At 44.7% G+C, this 18,469-nt stretch overlaps 1 protein-coding gene across 2 annotated transcripts in view; it reads left to right on the top strand.

Annotated features, from left to right (window-relative positions):
• The window catches only part of ZCRB1 (zinc finger CCHC-type and RNA binding motif containing 1), a 58,043-nt gene extending 41,643 nt beyond the window's left edge, over positions 1-16,400 (top strand). For both annotated transcript variants that reach the window (XM_030216775.1, XM_030216777.1), the window contains exons 7-8: positions 12,231-12,306; positions 14,709-16,400. In XM_030216775.1, coding sequence (XP_030072635.1) covers positions 12,231-12,306; positions 14,709-14,840 — 208 coding nt within the window. In that variant the 3' untranslated portion in view covers positions 14,841-16,400. The remainder of the gene's footprint in view (positions 1-12,230; positions 12,307-14,708) is intronic.
• Positions 16,401-18,469: the final 2,069 nt, after the last annotated feature.

Below are 18,469 nucleotides of genomic sequence, written 5' to 3'. Positions count from 1 at the left end.
AATTACAACTTATGACAAAAAAAAGAGAAGACTATATACATAAGTTACAGTGATGCGAAAAAGTTCTTTAAACAGATCTTATTATTAGACAGAGAACCTAAGTAAACACATTAACAATTTTAAAATGACCTCATATATTTAAAGAACAAAGTTATCCCATTTGTAAGGCCCTTAATGTAACACTTAAAGATACAAAAAGTTCTTCCAAAATGTTTCAAATATCAAAAATTAAAAAGTAACCATTCCATATCATCAAGCTGATCAATCCATAGACTGGTGGGTTGTGTCCATCTACCAGCAGGTGGAGATAGAGAGCAAACTTTTGCCTCCCTATATGTGGTCATGTGCTGCCGGAAACTCCTCAGTATGTTCTCTATCTCAGCAGGTGGTGGTCACACACAGCAGCAGCTCTGGCTAGGCCTCCAAGCCTAATTTTTAGGTTTTGTTGAGTGCCTGGGGTTGAGGGCTCTTCTTGAGCAAGTGCAAACCTGGTGGCGCCAGGTCCCTCCTTTTCTCCCCCCTCCCGCTGGCTCCGTTTAAAAAAAAAAAAAAAAATTTTGAACGTCCTTAAAGGCGTTTATTTCGACGTTTATTTAAACGTTTATTGCAGCTACTCACTGGGACACCAGGTCGTTACAGCTCGGAGCGGAAAGCAGGTAATTTTTACCTTTTTATAGCGGGCAGGGGGTTCCCCGATTGATCTCCACGTGGCCGATGGCGTCGGAGGGCGAGGGCGCAAAGAGTCGCTCCCCTGATCGCTTGGGCGCTTCTAGAGGGGATGCGGGGGTCTTAAAGTCTGATTCGCCCTTGTTGGGTGACAGTTTCGTGACCGATGAGTGTCCCGGTCCTTCCTCCGGTGTGGCGGTTTTTCCCGCCATAAACGCCCATCCCCCGCTGCTCGCCTCCGCCATCTTGGCCGGCCACGCAGCTCGGACGGCTTCTTCTTGGGCCGCCCTTGAGGTGGGAGACATTAATGCCATGAACGCCCTTAATTTGGGCGACGGCACAAAAGCGGCTAAACTTATGCGCCGTTCTTCCCGCGCGGCTCCTTCGCGGAGTGTCGCGCCGGACGCCATCTTGGATGCGCAGCATGTCTCTCCCCCGCTCTTGCGAGCGCCGGTTGAGGGTGCGTCTAGGGCTGTAGCCCAGGCTGCGGAAGTGCACAGTCTGGGGGGTTTCTCCCCCGAGTTTGTTTTGCTGCTGCATCAGGGCTTCCTTATGCAAAACGCTGCCCCTGCTCCCTCGTCTGGTAAGGAGGTTGAGGCCCCCGGAGGTAAACGCCCTCGGGTTGATTCCCAGGCCTTGGAGGACTGTGTCTCCTCCGATGTAGATGAGGGCAGCGTATCTGAGTTCTCCCAACGGTCCTTTGCGGATTCCTTGGAGGAGACGGATCCCCGCTCGGATGGAGCGGATGACCCCTCTGCAGCGCGACTTTTTAGCTCAGAGGATTTGCCCAACCTGTTGGTGCAGGCCATGGGCATTTTGAAGATTTCCTCTCCGGAGGACGTCTCTCCCTCAGCCCCTGTTGGCTCTGCCATTATGCTGGGGACGAAGCGCCCGCCTAGAACCTTCCACGTGCATGATGCTATGCACACCTTAATTTCGGCTCAATGGGATGTCCCGGAAGCGAGCCTTAAAGTGGCTAGGGCTATGTCCCGCCTCTATCCTTTGCCTGAAAGTGAACGTGAGGCCTATCTGTGGCCTACCGTGGATTCTTTAATCACTGCGGTGACTAAGAAAACGGCGTTGCCGGTGGAAGGTGGCACGGCCCTAAAAGACGCCCAAGACAGAAGATTGGAGGCGCCCTTAAGGTCGTCCTTTGAGGCGGCTGCTTTAAGTTTGCAGGCCTCAGTTTGCGGCTCCTATGTGGCCAGGGCGTGCCTCACTATGGTGCAGCGGGCTTCCCCCTCGGATCATTCCTTGAGGGCTGATTGGCCGGCCCTGGAATCGGGCTTAGCCTATTTGGCAGACTTGCTGTATGATGTCTTGAGGGCCTCAGCTAAAGGCATGGCTCAGACAATCTCTGCGCGGCGGTGGCTTTGGCTGAAACATTGGTCTGCTGACCACGCCTCTAAATCCCGCCTGGCTAGATTGCCTTTTAAAGGCAAGCTGCTCTTTGGGGTCGAGCTGGACAAAATCGTGACCGATCTCGGCACGTCTAAGGGCAAGAAGTTACCAGAGGTCAGGGCTCGGGCTAGTACTCGCCCAGGTACCTCCAGAGGACGGTTTCAGGAAGCCCGTCGGTACCGCCCGGGCAGGTCGGGCTCCTCTGCCCCCTCTTCCTTCAAGAGGAACTTCTCCCCCAAGCAGCATTCCTTTCGCAGAGACCGCCGTCCCGGAGGTGCTCCCTCCGGTCCTCCCCCAGGGTCTCGTACCCAATGACGGGGCCTTGGTCCACGCCCCAGTGCAGATTGGAGGACGGCTGTCCTCGTTTCTGGGCGAGTGGACCACAATAACTTCAGACGCTTGGGTGCTGGAAGTCATCAGAGACGGCTACAAGCTAGAGTTCTGCCGACCCTTAAGAGACGGGTTTGTACTCTCTCCCTGCAAGTCTCCGGTCAAAGCTGTGGCAGTGCAGCAGACCTTGGACAATCTGATCCGCCTGGGTGCGGTCGTTCCGGTGCCAGAAAATCAGCTTGGCAAGGGGCGTTACTCCATTTACTTTGTGGTACCAAAGAAAGGAGGTTCTGTACGGCCTATCCTCGACCTCAAAGGGGTCAATCGGGCCTTGAAAGTTCGGCACTTTCGCATGGAGACTCTCCGCTCTGTTATAGCGGCAGTGAAGGCAGGGGAGTACCTGGCATCCTTGGACATCAAGGAAGCGTACTTGCATATTCCCATCTGGCCTCCTCATCAACGCTTCCTGCGTTTTGCAGTCCTGGGCCGACACTTCCAGTTCAGAGCCCTCCCGTTCGGGTTGGCTACTGCTCCGCGGACCTTTTCCAAAGTAATGGTGGTCATCGCGGCCTTCCTGAGGAAGGAAGGAGTACAAGTCCATCCTTATCTGGACGACTGGTTGATCCGAGCCCCCTCTTATGCAGAGTGCGGCAAAGCTGTGAACCGGGTGGTTGCTCTTTTGAGCTCCCTGGGGTGGATTATCAACTGGGAGAAAAGCCAGCTGCGCCCAACTCAGTCCCTAGAGTATCTGGGAGTTCGATTCGACACCCAAGTGGGCAGAGTGTTCCTGCCAGACAATCGGATTGTCAAGCTTCAGGCTCAGGTGGACCAGTTCCTAGTAGCCTCTCCTCTTCGGGCTTGGGACTATGTGCAGCTGTTGGGCTCTATGACGGCCACGATGGAAGTAGTGCCCTGGGCCAGGGCTCATATGAGACCACTACAACACTCTCTGTTGCAGCGCTGGACTCCGATGTCGGAGGATTATGCTGTGTGCCTTCCCTTGGACCCAGCAGTGCGCAAGGCGCTGAGCTGGTGGACGCAGACAGACAAGTTGTCTGCAGGAATGCCTCTGGTGACCCCGGAGTGGATTGTCGTCACGACGGACGCCTCTTTGTCGGGCTGGGGAGCCCACTGCTTGGGAAGGACAGCGCAGGGGCTCTGGTCTCCTGCAGAGGCAAAGTGGTCTATCAACCTCCTGGAACTCAGAGCCATTCGGTTGGCGCTTTTGGAGTTCATCCCGGTACTGGCGTTGAAGCCTGTACGGGTCCTGTCGGACAATGCCACGGCTGTGGCCTATGTCAACCGCCAGGGAGGTACCAAGAGCGCCCCTCTAGCCAAGGAGGCCATGAATCTATGCCAGTGGGCGGAAGCGAACCTGGAACAGCTGTCAGCGGCCCACATTGCCGGAGTCATGAATGTCAAGGCGGACTTCTCAGTCGCCATACCTTGGAGCCCGGAGAGTGGCAGCTATCTGCTCAGGCGTTCTTGGACATCACGAAGCGCTGGGGCCAGCCGAGCCTAGATCTGATGGCGTCATCGGCCAATTGCCAAGTGCCGCGCTTTTTCAGCAGAGGACGGGACCCTCGATCCCTGGGAGTAGATGCTCTTCTCCAACAGTGGCCGACACAAGAGCTTCTCTATGTGTTCCCGCCCTGGCCCATGTTGGGCAGGGTGCTAGACCGGGTGGCAAAGCATCCGGGCCGGATAATCCTGGTGGGTCCGCATTGGCCCAGACGTCCCTGGTATGCGGACTTGATCAGGCTCTCAGTCGACGATCCTCTGCGGCTGCCAGTGGAGCAGGGTCTGTCACATCAGGGTCCCGTGGTGATGGAGGATCCCTCCCCCTTTGGTCTTACGGCCTGGCTATTGAGCGGCAGCGTCTGAGGAAGAAGGGCTTCTCAGACAAGGTCATCGCCACTATGCTGAGAGCGAGGAAGCGCTCTACTTCTACTGCTTACGCCAGGGTTTGGCGTACCTTTGCAGCGTGGTGTGAAGCAGGCTCATTTTCTCCATTCACTGCTCCAATTTCTTCAGTATTGGCATTCCTGCAAGAAGGTCTGGAGAAAGGCCTGTCGCTCAGTTCCCTTAAAGTCCAGGTAGCGGCCCTGGCTTGCTTCAGGGGCCGCCTGAAGGGTGCTTCCCTGGCTTCGCAGCCAGATGTGGTGCGTTTTCTCAAGGGAGTTAATCACCTGCGCCCTCCTCTGCACTCAGTGGTGCCTGCGTGGATTCTCAACCTGGTGCTAAGAGCATTACAGAAGCCGCCTTTTGAACCCTTGTCGAGGGCATCTCTGAAAGACCTGACATTGAAAGCAGTCTTTTTGGTGGCTATCACTTCAGCCAGAAGAGTTTCCGAGCTCCAGGCGCTCTCATGTAGAGAGCCTTTTCTGCAGTTCACTGAGGCAGGAGTGACTATTCGCACAGTGCCTTCCTTCCTGCCCAAGATTGTTTCTCGCTTCCATATGAATCAGCAGCTCTGTCTCCCTTCCTTTCGTAGGGAGGACTACCCAGAGGAATACTCTGCTCTCAAATATCTGGATGTGAGACGAGTTATCATCAGATACTTGGAAGTGACCAATGATTTCCGGAAATCGGATCATCTGTTTGTCCTGTTTGCAGGTCCTCGTAAGGGTCTGCAGGCTGCTAAGCCTACAGTGGCAAGATGGGTCAAGGAAGCCATTGCAGCGGCTTATGTGGCCGCGGGGAAGGTGCCGCCTATCCAGCTGAAGGCTCATTCCACTAGAGCTCAGGCGGCCTCGATGGCAGAGGCCGGGTCCATCTCCTTGGCAGAGATATGCAAGGCGGCAACTTGGGCATCGGCCCATACATTCTCCAAGCATTACCGCTTGACTGTGGCTGCTCGGGCGGAGGCCCGGTTTGGAGCTTCAGTGTTGCGGTCAGGAATTTCTATGTCCCGCCCTGGGTGAGTACTGCTTCGGTACATCCCACCAGTCTATGGATTGATCAGCTTGATGATATGGAAGGTAAAATTATGTATCATACCTGATAATTTTCTTTCCATTAATCATAGCTGATCAATCCATAGCCCCTCCCAGATATCTGTACTGTTTATATTCTGGTTGAATTTTATTTTATTTTATTTTATTTTTTATTTAACTTTATTATAATTTCTAATTTATACACTTATCCAAAAAGTATACAAATACATTAAAAAACAAAACCCAAATTATTATTTTGAGACATTTGGCTCATTTTAGGTAATAAATCATACATTTTCAACCCCCATATGGGAAATACATAAATGGAACCAAGATATATGTTTAACATAGTTACCAATTAAAGTAATTAACAATCAGAACATTACAAACTCGAGTGACATTCTCAGCCTATCTTACAGCGCCCGTATGGGCAGCTAAACTTTCACAATAACATTCTGTACTTCCTTAGAACAAACAAAATCCTCAAACTGTTTTGGATCAAAGAACTGGTAATTGTTCTGTTGGTATACAAACCGACATACACAAGGAAATTTAAGAGTATAAGTTACCCCTATATTTGAAGCTCTTTGACGCAATGCCAAAAAGGCCTTGCGTCTACTTTGGGTCTCTCTTGCGAGATCCGGAAAAATTCTAACTTTAGATCCAAAAAACAACGCGATGGAAGCGAGGGTTGTCTGGTAGGACAGAGATTTAAAACTTTTTCTTCTGTGCTGAGTGATGGTTTGAAACAGATAACCAATGCCCCTCTTCCTGATTTGAGTGTAGGAGTTGCAAAAACCATTGTGACAATGGAGTCACTATGGGACCTAACTTTTTCAATGCATTCTTCATTACAAGCTGTTTTGGTTAAAAATGTAGGAGAAATTAAATTATTAGCTGAAGCTCTGTCAGTCCAAGAGCAGATAAATGCCCACCAGTTGTCTATGACTCAAGAGTTTGAAGAAAAATTTCAGAGACTGGAGAAACTGAATAAAGCTTCTGGTTGAATTTTAGGTTCAAGTTTAGTCTTCAGTTACTTCAGGAGGACTTCGTGTTCAAGTTTTTTCACTTGGATTCTTCAAGAGTTGAGACGAATTTGTGTTACAGTGAGCTGCTGCATTCCTCTCCCCTCCGTTTTACGGGGCTGGATTGAGACTTAAATTCTGCCGGCACTCCCTCCCGCTTCGTGCGGCTGTAGGGCAGCTTTGTACCCCTCCCGCTTCGGCGGTGTTGGGGTCAGTCAGCTCCTCCCGCGGTTGCGGTTGCAGGATAAGCCAGATCCCCCCGCATCGGCGGGGTGGTGTCCCTCCCCCGCTCCGCGGGGATGAGCTGGACGGATTCCCCTCCCCCACTTGTGTGGGGATGAGCTGGGTTAATTCCCCTCCCCCGTTTCGGCGGTGGTGAGCTGGGCAGAGTGTCCCTTTGTGGGTGTAATTCTCTAAGTGCTGAGTCCTGCGGATGGAGCTTTGATATCAACATACTGAGGAGTTTCCGGCAGCACATGACCACATATAGGGAGGCAAAAGTTTGCTCTCTATCTCCACCTGCTGGTAGATGGACACAACCCACCAGTCTATGGATTGATCAGCTATGATTAATGGAAAGAAAATTATCAGGTATGATACATAATTTTACCTTGTCTTAACTTCACCAAACTGAGTGACATCAACTCATTGGCAGAGAAACTTCCCAAACAGCAGGCAGCCATGCCGTCTTAGCTTTTATGTGCTGCTCTCGTGCTCCACTGACTTGATTGACAGATTGGCTCAAACATGACAAAATTTAAAGCCCAATTCTAAAAATATCAACTAGTTAATGAGGAATTAGAAGCCAAGATTCTACGTACCTAAAATAACCACTAAAAGGTTGATAGTCAAGAGTGCAGTAGAGGCCCCTGCCTGGTTAAACCCCACTGAGCTTGCCAATCCTAGATACATGACAGTACTTAACAGGATAGTGCTATTGAATATCCCCTCTGACCACTAAAGATCTAACTGGCTAGTTCAGGGGCAGTCTGGAAGTGGAACCAGCATTTAACCTGTTAGCTGTGATATTCAGTCCACTAACCAGTTATTTCAATAAATAAAATTAGGACAGCTGAAAGGTTGCATATAATAAATATAAACCACTTTTGGATATACTACAGAAAGGCAGCATATCAAATCCATGACCCCTAATTTCATCCACCAAGCTAACCACACACCAAACTGAATATTGACTGGTATGCTGTTAGCTTTCGGGTTTCCATAGTAACCCGAATATTCAAGCAGTTACAGAAATTGAATATCCATTTAGTTTATAGGAAATCCAGTTAAAAAAAACAAGATGGTTATGGAACCTCTCACTATTTCTGTTATGTCTAATCTTGATATATCGGGCATTGTAGTGGGTGGTCAGGAATATAAGCTTGCAATGTTCGCTGATGATATCTTGCTTTCCTTAACCAAACCGTTACTTTCTATGCCTAACTTGCTTAAGCTTCTGGCGGAATATTCTGCAGTGTCAGGATTTAAGCTTAATATGGCTAAGTCGGAAGCTATGGCCATTGGTATTCCCAGCCCGAACTTACAGGCTCTACAGCAAGCTTTTCCTTTTCAATGGGTAACCCGTAGTATTAAATATTTGGTGATCTTCTTACCCAGAATTTTTCTGGTTTATTTTCGGCTAACTACTCCCCTCTTTTGCGGGAAATATATAAGGATTTGGAGGCTTGGAGCTCTATTAAGCTGTCATGGTTTGGTCGGATTGCCTCATTGAAAATGAATGTGTTACCCCGTTTGCTGTATCTTTTTCATGTCCTCCCTCTTCGTTTGTCTCGTAATTTTCTGTTGGCTATTCAGGATCGCTTTTTTTGTTTCATTTGGTCGAATAAAAGGCTGCGTCTCTCGAGAACTTTTATACAGGGATCAGAAAAAGGGTTGTTTGGGTGTTCCGATTGTGTATTGGTATTATAAGGTGGCTCAGGCTCGGGCTGCGATAGAATGGTTTCATGCAAGTTCCCAAAAACAGTGGATCTATTTGGAGAAGGATTCGGTAGGCTTATGTCCTCTGCGTTCCTTAATGTGGCTTCCTCAGAGACACCGTTCTTTGGGTGGGGACTGTTTATTTTCTCTGAATCTGCCTTTGCTAATCAAACAGCGGAAGCAGTGGCCCGTCTCATCTCTCTGGGCAAAGTTACATATGCCCTCCAAATATCTAGCTTTCCCAACCTTGAATCTGCTCATGGCAGTTCAGTACAGGCTCAGCCGTAGCTAAGTCTGTAATTAAAGAGGAACCCAGTTTCAATTAGTTAAAGAGATATAGTTTATTAGTATTAATTAGCATTGATACATTACCCAATAATGAGGATACCAACAATTCAGTCAATCATACAGTGGAACAGAATCACATGACACATCAGCTCTCCTCCATCAGCATCTGCCTCTGTATCTGCGTCTGTCTCTCTCTCTCTGTCTCTCCTTCTGCGACTTACACTTCTCGGGGTGCTTCCTTTATACTGTCTCAACCCAATGGATTCCAATGGGATCCAGCTTTGTCAGCAGAACTTGCTATCCCTTATCAGTTGATAAGGAACCAATAAGGGTGACTTCATTAGGTCCCAGGTTCCAACTATACACAAAAGGGGTGCAAAGCACAGGTGGCGAGATGACTTCATCGGTCATTCTGCTCTTCTCAGCTATTCTCAGCTCCCCCTCCCTCTGAGTACTCTCTAACTACGTACATCTACCCCCTTATCTACTTTCATTAGCCCAAAACATCTTTCATGACTCTTCACTGATGCCAGTCCCAGGCATGTTTATAAGAGCAAAAGACCCCCTCCCGTGCCAGCTCCCTGAGAACTCAGTTCAGCTTGTGGTGCAGAAAAATGTATTTTGTATCAGAGATGACTTTGGATTTTTAAGAGAAGCCCAGCTCTTATTATGAGCCATTTGCTTGCAGAGGCCTAGCTCTTTAGCCTGAGCCATTGACCTGTATTTTACTGAGAGCAAGGGCGGCCATATATATACAGGACATGTGTCCTTCGATTTTGTCAACTCTTCATTATTGGGATGGTTTATTTGCTAAGCCTGATCAGGTCTTTTCTAAGCTTAGTCCAGTAACAAATAACCCCCTTTTTCTACCTGGTCTTGAACCAGGGCCATTTCTGAATTGGTATTCGGCTGGTCTGAAGACCTGGGGTCAGTTTTTTGATGAAGATGCATTTATCCCCTTTAATGTATTAGCTGCAATGTATTTTATTTTATTTTATTTATTGCATTTGTATCCCACATTTTACCACCTATTTGCAGGCTCAAATATTGTACACGATCTCACCTGCGGATGCTTTTGCTTATAAACAAGCGAAGCATTTTCTTTCCACTGCAGATATTAAGGCTAAAATTCTTTGAGAAGACTCCTTTTTGGAAGATTTATGTGAAGATTCTAAGGGAACTAGGGGTTTTATTACTTGTTTGTATACTTACCAGCGTGGGAAGGTGCAGCCCCCTGTAGATCATCGCTTGAGTTGGCATCGGGAGCTGGATTTGACATTGGGTGGTGGTGATGATTGGAACTTTATGGAACTCACTCTATCTAAGATTTCCATTTCTGTTCCTTTTAAAGAGAATGCTGTAAAAGTTTTATACAGGTGGTATCTAACTCCGGCTCGCCTCCACCACGTTTCCGAAGGCATCACCATTACGCTGGAGGGAGTGTGGACAGAAGGGGACTATGGGCCATCTCTGGTGGTCATGTATTAAGGCTCAGGCTTACTGGAAAGCTGTTCAGCATAGGCTCCAGAGTTGGATATCTAGGCCTATTCAGTGGTCACCTGAATTTTTTCTTTCCTAAAAAGCCTCCTGGTCTTACTACATCACAGTCATTACTGGTTCGCCATGCTATGTCGGCCGCTAGGGTCACTTTGGCAGCTCATTGGAAGTCTCCTAAGGTTCCTTCCTTGGCAAAATGGTTAAATAAGCTGTGGTACATTTGTGAGATGGAGAGACTTTGGGCCATATGTCATAAAACTTTGTCCAAGTGGAAAGCTATTTGGGATCCTTTTGTGTCACATTGTTCATGTTGAGAGTCAATGCTTAGAAGGTGGGGGGGGTGTAATGGAAAATCTTGTTACAAATATTAGGAGTACCTTATTAGCGAACTTTCTTGCATTGAGAATTTAATATAATGTTTCTTTGTTTTGGAAGTACATGTACTATTGTATGGTTTACATATGCGTGTAAATCAAATCCAAGAAGACAGGAGGAGCCTCCACGGAAAGTCAAAGCAAAACAGCAAAAGTAGAGGCTGACAAATGCGCAAACCAATACGGAGATGATATCAAAAACCAGTTTATTCAGAATATTCATATCAAGGACCCGACACGGTCCGTGTTTCGGCGCCAAAGCGCCTGCCTCAGGGGTCTCACAATCAGCTTTCTCTGAGAAGAAGCTGATAGGCTTGAATAATTCCTTTATGTATGCAAGTTAATCCACATTGAGAACAAAAGAACAGCCAACCAATCAGCAAACACCATAACTTGCATACAGAGAAAGTTGATTGTGACCCCTGAGGCAGGCACTTTGGCGCCGAAACACGGACCGTGTTGGGTCCTTGATATGAATATTCTGAATAAACTGGTTTTTGATATCATCTCCCTATTGGTTTGCGCATTTGTCAGCCTCTACTTTTGCTGTTTTACATATGCGTGTAACTTGCCTATGTAAATGGCTGTGTTTTATTTGACTCTGTAATGTTTCTGAAAAACCTAATAAAGCCTTCTACAAATTTAAAAAAAAATTAAACAAGATGGAAATTTCAAAGTCCCCCTTCCCTGATGCATTAACACCCTAATTTTATATATGGCGCTCAAATTTGGGTGTAGACCCAATTTGGTGTAAAATTTAATTGATAAATGAGCCAATTAGTACTGATAATTGAGCACTAATAATTATCGGTGCCAACTGGCATTAATAAAAATTTGTATGCACAACTTTAGGTGCCGGAATCTGTGTGGATCCGAAAAGGGGGCATTGCCATGGGAGGGGCATTCCTAGAATTTGCACAGTGTTATAGAATTTGGGGGATCCATGCCTAATTTAGGCGCAAGAATTTACACCAGGTTTCAATTTGGTGTAAGTTCTTGCTCTCAAAATTGGACGTGGATCCCGGCACAAAATGGTGTTCTGTAAATGGTGCCTAACTCTGAGCTCCATTTATAGAATAGCGCTAATTTTTCTCAGCGCCCAAATTTGGGCACCATTTACAAAATTAAATGTGGGTCCTAAATGCAGAATTCTGCATTATTCCACAAGTTCATATGCAAGCACCTAGAAAATGTCTCCTATTGTGATCAAGAATAGCCAACTTCTTTTACAGTCATAATCACTGTAAATAGGAAAAAAAAAAGGTCAAAGGCTTAAAATAAGAGTGAGAAAGCTTGCAGAAGTTATTCCTAATGTCAGTCATCCAGGTAGAATTTCTGAGAAACAAATGCTTGGTGGCAATATTAAGAATATTAAGTCTTGCAGTACTGGAGATTTAGCAATGTTTCTTCACTTCTGATGAACTTAGATGCCAGAGAAGCATTTGGTAGGGATTCATAGAATTTTTTATTCTGTGCAAGTCTGATGAAACTGCATTTAATGATACCATCCAAAACTTATACCATAGCCCTGTGGACATTGTTTTAGTTCATGGATTCCTATCAAATAAAGAGGGGGTGCTCTCTTTAACCCATTCTTTATGTCCCCTCCTTGGAATCTTTGCTTAGAAATATACATAAGCGGTATAAATTTGCGTGAGTTGGAGTTTACAATAGCAATCTATGTAGATGATTCATCTCTAGTTTAATGATTAGTACTGAAATATTTGAGACACAGTATCTCTGTTTTAAATGACTGAATGTTTTTTTTTTTTTAGTGAACAAGAGGAGGAAAGTGAAGATGAGGGAGAAGATCCTAAGCTGGATAGTCTCAGCCAAGCTATAGCTTTCCAGGTAAATAACTAATCTGCTTATGTTTCTTTGTATAATGATCTTTGATGTAAGGCTTGAGTTCATGAAAAAAATTGCAGTTAGTGTATATCTATGCAGCCCATCAAGCACTAAGTCCTTAACTCTACATGTAAACCTATTTCTGCATCATCCTATTAAAGAAATTGGTCAGGAACAGTGGGATAAAACAGAAAGCAAAGCACAAGCTTGGAAATCCAGCCCTAGAGAGGAACCTGATAGTGAGGCAAAATAGATTCTGCCAGTCTCTGGCAAAGGGAAAGAGTTAGAATTGTGTACTGTCTACAAGATAGATAAAACATGTTCTGGTTGCAGCAGCAACAGTGTCTCTTAGGACAGGTACATGGAACTCGTACTCCAGTTGTGTGTGGCTGTGCCCTGAGCTCCCTCTCTGATGCTGAGAAACTGACAGGTTAAATGGGATACTTATATACGGAGGTTCACTGGATGTCTACAAGCTTTGGCAAGAGAATTGGTGTGGAAGTGACGTAATGGTTTAAATTGGTGGGCTGAGAACCAGGGTTCAAATCTGCTTCTCCCAGTCATAGTAGCCAGCTATGTAGGTGCTTGAGCATCCCCAATATTGAACAACCTTGATGTTGTCCAGGGAGAGGTAATTTCCATTGGGCTTAGCACCCCCCAGTAATTTTGAAAAGTTGGCTTCTGTGCTCCCAGTGATGCTCCTTGTGACTTTTGGGCAAGTTGTAAACTTAGGTGGTTGATAGTCAGTGGGCAGGGCTGGCGATACCATTGAGCAAATTGTGGGGGGTTTTCACACATGGCTCTGCTTTTCAGCCACTGCTGATGTATGCAAAGGAGCCGCATAGTGAGTCTTCACATGACCCTACATCCCTCCATATCTCCCATGGGCTGCCCTGCTGAACAGTCAGCAGCACTAGCAACTTTTAACAATTTCAGTATATCATATATGTAGGGCTTCTGATACTTGATGTTTTTTTTAATCATTTGAAATTTCAGGGGCTTATTTTTGAGGTAATTATGCCCTTTGCCGGAGTTAGCAAAATAGGGATTTATCAGTGTAGTCGTGTCATGAATTTTTTTTTTTTTTTTTTTTAAGATGGCTTCCATTCTGTTACCCAAAACACAATTTTCCAGCATTAGTCCCCTTTTCCCAGTCCCCTGATCTGCCAGCATAGCCTACCTACCCCCGGCATCAGCCCTATTCTCCCAGCTCCACCATCTGCTAGCATAGCCCTCCTGTCCCACAAACCTCCAACATCTGCCCCATTTTCCCCATTCCCAGCCCCCATCTCTCACCTGATTCCAGCTTCAGTATCTCCTGCAGAGTGGCAGGATGTTCTTCTTTGCTTCTGCTGCTTATCCTGCCTCTCCGCTTCTGGCTGCCAGCATTACAAGAGCAGCTACTTCTTGCAATATATAGAATGTACCAGCCCTCATGGTGCTGATGGCCAGTGGTTCAGAGAAGGGCTGAGTCACAGCTGCAAAATTGTAAGGTCCTGCCACTGGTTCTGATGGTGGAGTCTGGTAGGAGATGGAGGCTGAGAATGGGAGAAGGGGCAGATGTTGAAGTAGGTGGAAGAGGTGAGCAGTGCTGGCAGATGCTGAGACTGGGAGAATGGGGCTGGTGCAGTGGCTGGGAGAAGGGGTTGAGTCTTGTGGCAGCAGTTTAGTGGTGCATGGCAACAGTAGAACTTTCTGGTCCACTTTGGGGCTTTGAAATAATAGAGCAGGACCATGTATGCAACACATACCTACTGATGTGTTGGGCCAGCCCTGTTGTGATTTAACATGAATAAAATTTCACTAGCATAAACAAAGTAGAGATCCACTTTTGATTGTGGAAAGAGATGAGGAACACTTGGTGCCATATTATTTCTTAATAGTAGCAGAATCCAAAGGATGAATTTGTTTTTTTGTTGTGACAGTGGTCTTCCTGATGTATAAATACTAGGGATGTGCATTCCTGATGTATAAGTATTAGGGATATGTATTTGGATTGCTATGGTGCCTTAAAAATTTTAGTGTGCACAAAATCAATTTAATGCATATTGACATGAATTAACGTGAAGAATTGATCTGCACGTGTTCAAATTCTAATGCACAGTACATTTAAAAAGTTATTCAAATGTGGGTGAAACAAATAAAAAAAAAAAAAAAGATAATTGGAGTTGGGGAAATAAGCCAAACACACACAGGCAAAAAATGTTCAGTTAATTTTTAGTAAAAATTATAGAGCACTATGATACTAGGTCAGTTCGTTTGCAACCTTTTGCTGTGCTGGAGCGTACTGTTCCCTTGTTAATGTCAGGATTGTCTGACAATGATATATCATAGTAGGAGGTGGGTTATTTTTATTCTCAACAGAAATACATGATATACTTTATATTCCCTCTTCTTTACTGTAGCAAGCCAAAATAGATGAAGAGAAGCAACAGACCAGGCAACCTGTGGAAGAACCATCAACATCAGAAGACTCAAAACGGCCACGGATCAAGAAAAGTGCTTATTTTAGTGATGAGGAGGAATTTAGTGACTGAACAACTTCTGGTGTGGTCATTGGTTGCGTATTCTCTTTTTGGTTTGTCACATGATTGTGCAGCGCCAGATTATACAGGATCAATTGAACATTTTCTAAATGTTCCATTTCCTACTCTGTGTAAATGCTTCTGATACAAAAGGACTGTAACCCAGAAAGTTACTTATATAGTTGTATTTTGAGGCTGCAAAATCTAAGTTTTAAGCTAGAGTGTAATTGAATTTTTTTTTTTTAATCCTTTTGGAAAAATAAAGCTGAGAAGCTTTATTGCTGTATTAACTGGCAAGAGTAAAATGCTTACACTGATCTCGGATCACCCAGACACTGAAAAAACTGCTGAAACAAAATAGTAAAACAATATTGTACAAATAAAGGGGTTCGCCATAAGTGCGCAAGACTGTTCAGAGCTAGCAGAGGGTGAGCACAGCTTTAGCACACAATTTGGTAGCTGTAAGATAGAGAAAAAGATTTTGCACAGAAGCTAACCTTGAACAAAGCCCTGCTTTGGACATCTGCACAGTATATTAAAATCGATAGTAATGAGGCTATTAGCTGTTCTATCTAAATGCAGAGTAGTACGCAGAAGACTGAGCACAGTGCCGGGGCTTTCACGCCAAATCTGAGAAGCTGAAGAAAAGTTTACTGGTTCTTCCACAATAGCATCTGTGAAAATGTCATTATTTTTTTTATTTATGGAAATTTCATATGATGTTACAAGATTATATCTTGAAAAGAAAAATGAGAGTGAATATAAATTCAGAAAGGAGAAAATATATCCTCAATCTGTGTCTACAAAAATAAGAAACTGTGAGATTCACCACGCATCTTAAAAGTCCACCAATTTAAAGAGGAGCCCTTACACTTAAGCTATAAGGTATAGCTAGATTAAGGAAAATACCAACTATATGCCATCTGTTATTACATAGAGGAGGAAGTGCTCACGGATACAAGGCTGATGCCAAGTGTGGAGTAGAGGTTTTGAGCATATTTTACATCCTTAAACTTTACCACATATTTGCAAGGATATTAAAGTTGCTCCTATCTGAATTACTGTGATGCAGTAGAAGAAACTGTTGCCTCTTTTATGTTGAATGAGCAACATCTGGAAAAATGCTAATTTTTAATCCAAGCATCTGTGAAGATTTAACACCTGTTTCTTCTTTTTGCTGCAAGCATAACAGTACTAACAACTCTTTGTGGCCTCTTTGAAGAGTATGAGTAAAAGACAGAATGGGGGAGATAGGCTGGAAGAGCTGGTTCTGTAGGCAGGGCAACTAGAGCACAGGTCTGAACAGAAAACAATTGTATTGACATGCAGCTGTGCACACACTGGAATATTCTGCACAGAAATTGGTATAGCAAATGTTTTATGCACAGAACAGTGTTCCAGTGCATGTTCAGATGTGTTGCCCGACATGATTTTTCTGCTTGGATGTGTGCACAGCACTAGTTGCCCTTAATGCAGAACAACAAGCATATCTGGCCAGTCAATAGTGGAGGAGTAGCCTAGTGGTTAGTGCAGCGGACTTTGATCCTGGGGAACTGGGTTCGATTCCCACTGCAGCTCCTTGTGACTGTGGTCAAGTCACTTAACCCTCCATTGCCCTAGGTACAAAATAAGTACCTGAATATATGTAAACCACTTCAAATGTAGTTGCAAAATACCATAGAAAGGCGGTATATCAAGTCCCATTTCCCTTCCCTAAATGCTATCACTGGTTAGTACACAAGTTTTGCACAGATTCTGTTTACATATAATTTGTTTACTGGATTGGTATGCATAAATTAGGTGTTACACTTGCATTAGGAAACCATGTGCTAAGCCTAGGGAAAGTGTTTTAATATTTAAATAACTAAATAACCTTGCTTTTATATAGATACACCAAGATAGTCAATGAATTTTAAGACTAACCATATTACTGTAAAAAAACAAAAACAAAAAAACTATGCATATACTGTTTGTTCTTTTGTTACTTTGTTGTAAGGCATTTATTTTCCTTCATTTTCTTTCTCTGAGGGCTTAAACTTATTGAGAGGCCAAATTTGTAAGGATCAATTAAAGGGGAAATAATTTTATTTAGGTTTTTCCACATTTAAAGGCTACTTTACACTCAAAAATGGGGTAATTTTATAAAAGGCCCATGATAGTGTGCAGCGACACATCATATTTGGCAGTTAAAATTTAATGCGAAAAAGTGCAAAGTGATGCACTTGGGGTGTAGAAATCCAGATGAGCAGTATGTGCTTGGGGGTGAGAAACCTTGGGGTGATAGTATCTGAGGATCTTAAGGCGGTGGCTGTTTCCTGAAGAATACTAGGTTGCATCAAGAGAGGCTTAACCAGCAGAAGAAAGGCAGTGTTGATGCCTCTGTACAAGTCATTGGTGAGGCCCCACTTGGGAGTATTGTTTTTCAGCTAAAATGTTGTGGTGGGTGGGGGGGGGGTTGTTTGTTTGTTTGTTTCTTTACAAGAAAATAAAATCCTAAGCAAATGCCATGTGTTCTAACCTATCAACTTGTGGTACTTAGACTAAATGTTTGATTTATAATATTAAAATATGAAAAATTAATACAAATATGATTTGTCTTTCATTGTGTGATGTGCTTCTTTGCATTGTGCTATGGGTTATCAATAAAATATGGTTAATATTTAAAATACTAAACCAAAATATTTACACCGAACACACACACTATATTTAACTAGATGAATCTCATAGTTGTCAATAGTTTGAACTGTATTTGTGACAATTCGATATGTGCCATGGTATTATGTGACATAAAAGTCATAAGTTAGTTAATCTGCTTTATCCCTTTAGATACAATGGACAGTTTCTGGGTACATGAGTGTTCTCTTCTAAAAGACTTGCACAACAGTATTCAGAGACATGGGAAATTTACAACCAGTTGATAAGAAATGTAACTCTACTACTACTACTTAACATTTCTAGAGCGCTACTAGGGTTACGCAGCGCTGTACAAATTAACAATAAGGACAGTCCCTGCTCGGAAGAGCTTACAATCTAAAGGACGAAATGTCAAGTTGGGGTAGATAAGTTTTCTGAGAGGAGGTGTAGTGATTAGGTGCCGAAGGCGACATTGAAGAGGTGGGCTTTGAGCATTGATTTGAAGATGGGTAGGGAGGGGGCACGGCGTATGGGCTCAGGGAGTTTGTTCCAGGCATGGGGTGAGGCGAGACAGAAGGGACGGAGCCTGGAGTTGGAGGTGGTGGAGAAGGGTACTGAAAGGAGGGATTTGCCTTTCTCATATAACTCCTCATATAAGGAAAGGCTAAAGAGGTTAGGGCTCTTCATCTTGGAAAAGAGACAGTGGAGGGGAGATATGATTGAGGTCTACAAAATCCTGAGTGGTGTAGAATGAGTAGAAGTGAATCGATATTTTACTCTTTCAAAAAGTACAAAGACTAGGGGACACAATGAGGTTTCATGGAAACAAAACAAATAGGAGGAAAAATTTTTCACTCAAAGAATAGTTAAACTCTGGAACTCGCTGCTGGAGGATGTAGTAACAGTGGTTAGCATATCTGGGTTTAAAAAAAGGTTTGGGCAAGTTACTGGAGGAAAAGTATGAGGTGAGGTCCAAAGTATGCACAGAGGGTGGCCTCGAGTCGGCT

Source organism: Microcaecilia unicolor, chromosome 10 (assembly GCF_901765095.1).
Source record: "Microcaecilia unicolor chromosome 10, aMicUni1.1, whole genome shotgun sequence".
NCBI lineage: Eukaryota > Metazoa > Chordata > Amphibia > Gymnophiona > Siphonopidae > Microcaecilia > Microcaecilia unicolor.
The sequence above is the reverse complement of the archived record's forward strand: the minus strand, read 5'-3'. Positions and strand labels throughout refer to the sequence as shown.